This window comes from Trypanosoma grayi, assembly GCF_000691245.1.
Source record: "Trypanosoma grayi strain ANR4 Tgr_1455_V1, whole genome shotgun sequence".
In the NCBI taxonomy this organism is placed as follows: Eukaryota; Euglenozoa; class Kinetoplastea; order Trypanosomatida; family Trypanosomatidae; genus Trypanosoma; species Trypanosoma grayi.
The window spans coordinates 1,256-2,717 of record NW_008827073.1 but is presented as its reverse complement, the minus strand read 5'-3'; the positions used below and the strand labels follow the sequence as shown (position 1 = coordinate 2,717).

Genomic DNA, 1,462 nt, shown 5'->3' with positions numbered 1-1,462 from the left:
GCTAGGCGTCACTCTACCTCTCTCTCTCTCTCTCTCTCTATGTTCTCCTATTTTCCTCTCCTGTTTGCGTTTTAGACTGCAGCCTTGTTGTGCTCCTGCNCTCTCTCTCTCTCTCTCTCTATGTTCTCCTATTTTCCTCTCCTGTTTGCGTTTTAGACTGCAGCCTTGTTGTGCTCCTGCGTGGCTGAGCCGGATTGGAACGTGTTAGTCTCCTCCCCCGCCCCCTCATCAGCACACTGCCGCGCGCCCATTCTCTTCTCCACTCCACCTGTGGGGAGCGGCACACTCTCCCTCTCTGTTTGTGTGTGTGCGTGTGCGTGTTGCTGCCCATATGCCGTAATCTTCGATCACGTTCATTAACGGCAACCTCCTGCGGAGCACGGCTCTGCGCCCGTCACCATCTTCGGCTCCTCTCCCGTCTGCCTTCATTCCCGCTTCACCTCTCATTATGTTTTCTCAGTCTGTAGCTCCAATGAGTATAGCCTCACCCTCCTCCACCACGTTTGTCCCGTCTACTCCTCTGCCAGTTGTATGCTCGGTTAATATCCCTCTTCCTTCTCTTCAGGTATTTTTGATTTTTTTTTCTTTGCGTGTATATTTTTTTTTTTTTATACTTGCTGCTGCTGATTTTTTTTGTTTGTCCCCCTGCACGTTGTCATCTTTTTTTTTCCCCTACTTGTATTCTTTTCAATGGGGCGGGCGTTGTTTCCAAATTCTTTTCGTTCCTCTGCTCCCCGCCCCCAAACTCTCATCCTTCTCCCGCAGACGCATTCTCCTCCTTCCCTCTTCCTTCCTTCTAGCAGCAGCCGCTGCTCTTGTTGCCGCCGCTGGTGCCGGACGTGCGGTTGGCACCGGAGAGCAGCGGCTTGTTGTTCGGGCCGCCGCACGCGCCGCCCTGCGCGACGACGCGCTTCTTGATATCCATCGCCATCCTCGTGAAGGCCTCCTCCACGTTCGACGAATCCTTCGCGCTTGTCTCGAGGAATGGGATGCCGAGGCTGTCGGCGAAGTCCTTCGCCACCTGCGTGTCGACCGCCTTCTTCACCACCAGGTCGCACTTATTGCCGACGAGCAGCTTGTTCACATTCTCACTGGCAAACTTGTCGATCTCAGAGAGCCACGTCTTGATGTTGTTGAAACTCTCCATGTCGGTTGTGTCGTACACAATGATGATGCCGTGTGCGCCGCGGTAGTAACTACTGGTGATGGTGCGGAAGCGCTCCTGCCCGGCGGTGTCCCATATCTGCAGCTTGATCATCTTGCCGTCGAGGTTGAGCGTGCGGATCTTGAAGTCGACGCCGATAGTACTGATGTAACTCTCCGTGTAGCTGTCGTCGGCGAAGCGGAGGAGGAGACACGACTTGCCAACACCGCTGTCGCCGATCAGCAGGAGCTTGAAAAGGTGGTCGTATTCGGACATGATATTACTGTTCTCGTTGTTCTTGTGGTGTTTCTTGGTTTC

General features: G+C 53.9%; 1 protein-coding gene across 1 annotated transcript; it reads right to left on the bottom strand.

Annotated features, from left to right (window-relative positions):
• Positions 1–796: 796 nt before the first annotated feature.
• DQ04_14551000 (putative small GTP-binding protein Rab1) lies at positions 797–1,420 on the bottom strand (the record flags this gene model as incomplete). The annotated part of the gene is made up of 1 exon (XM_009317158.1): positions 797–1,420. One exon carries the CDS (start codon positions 1,418–1,420, stop codon positions 797–799), a length of 624 nt encoding a protein of 207 aa, XP_009315433.1.
• Positions 1,421–1,462: the final 42 nt, after the last annotated feature.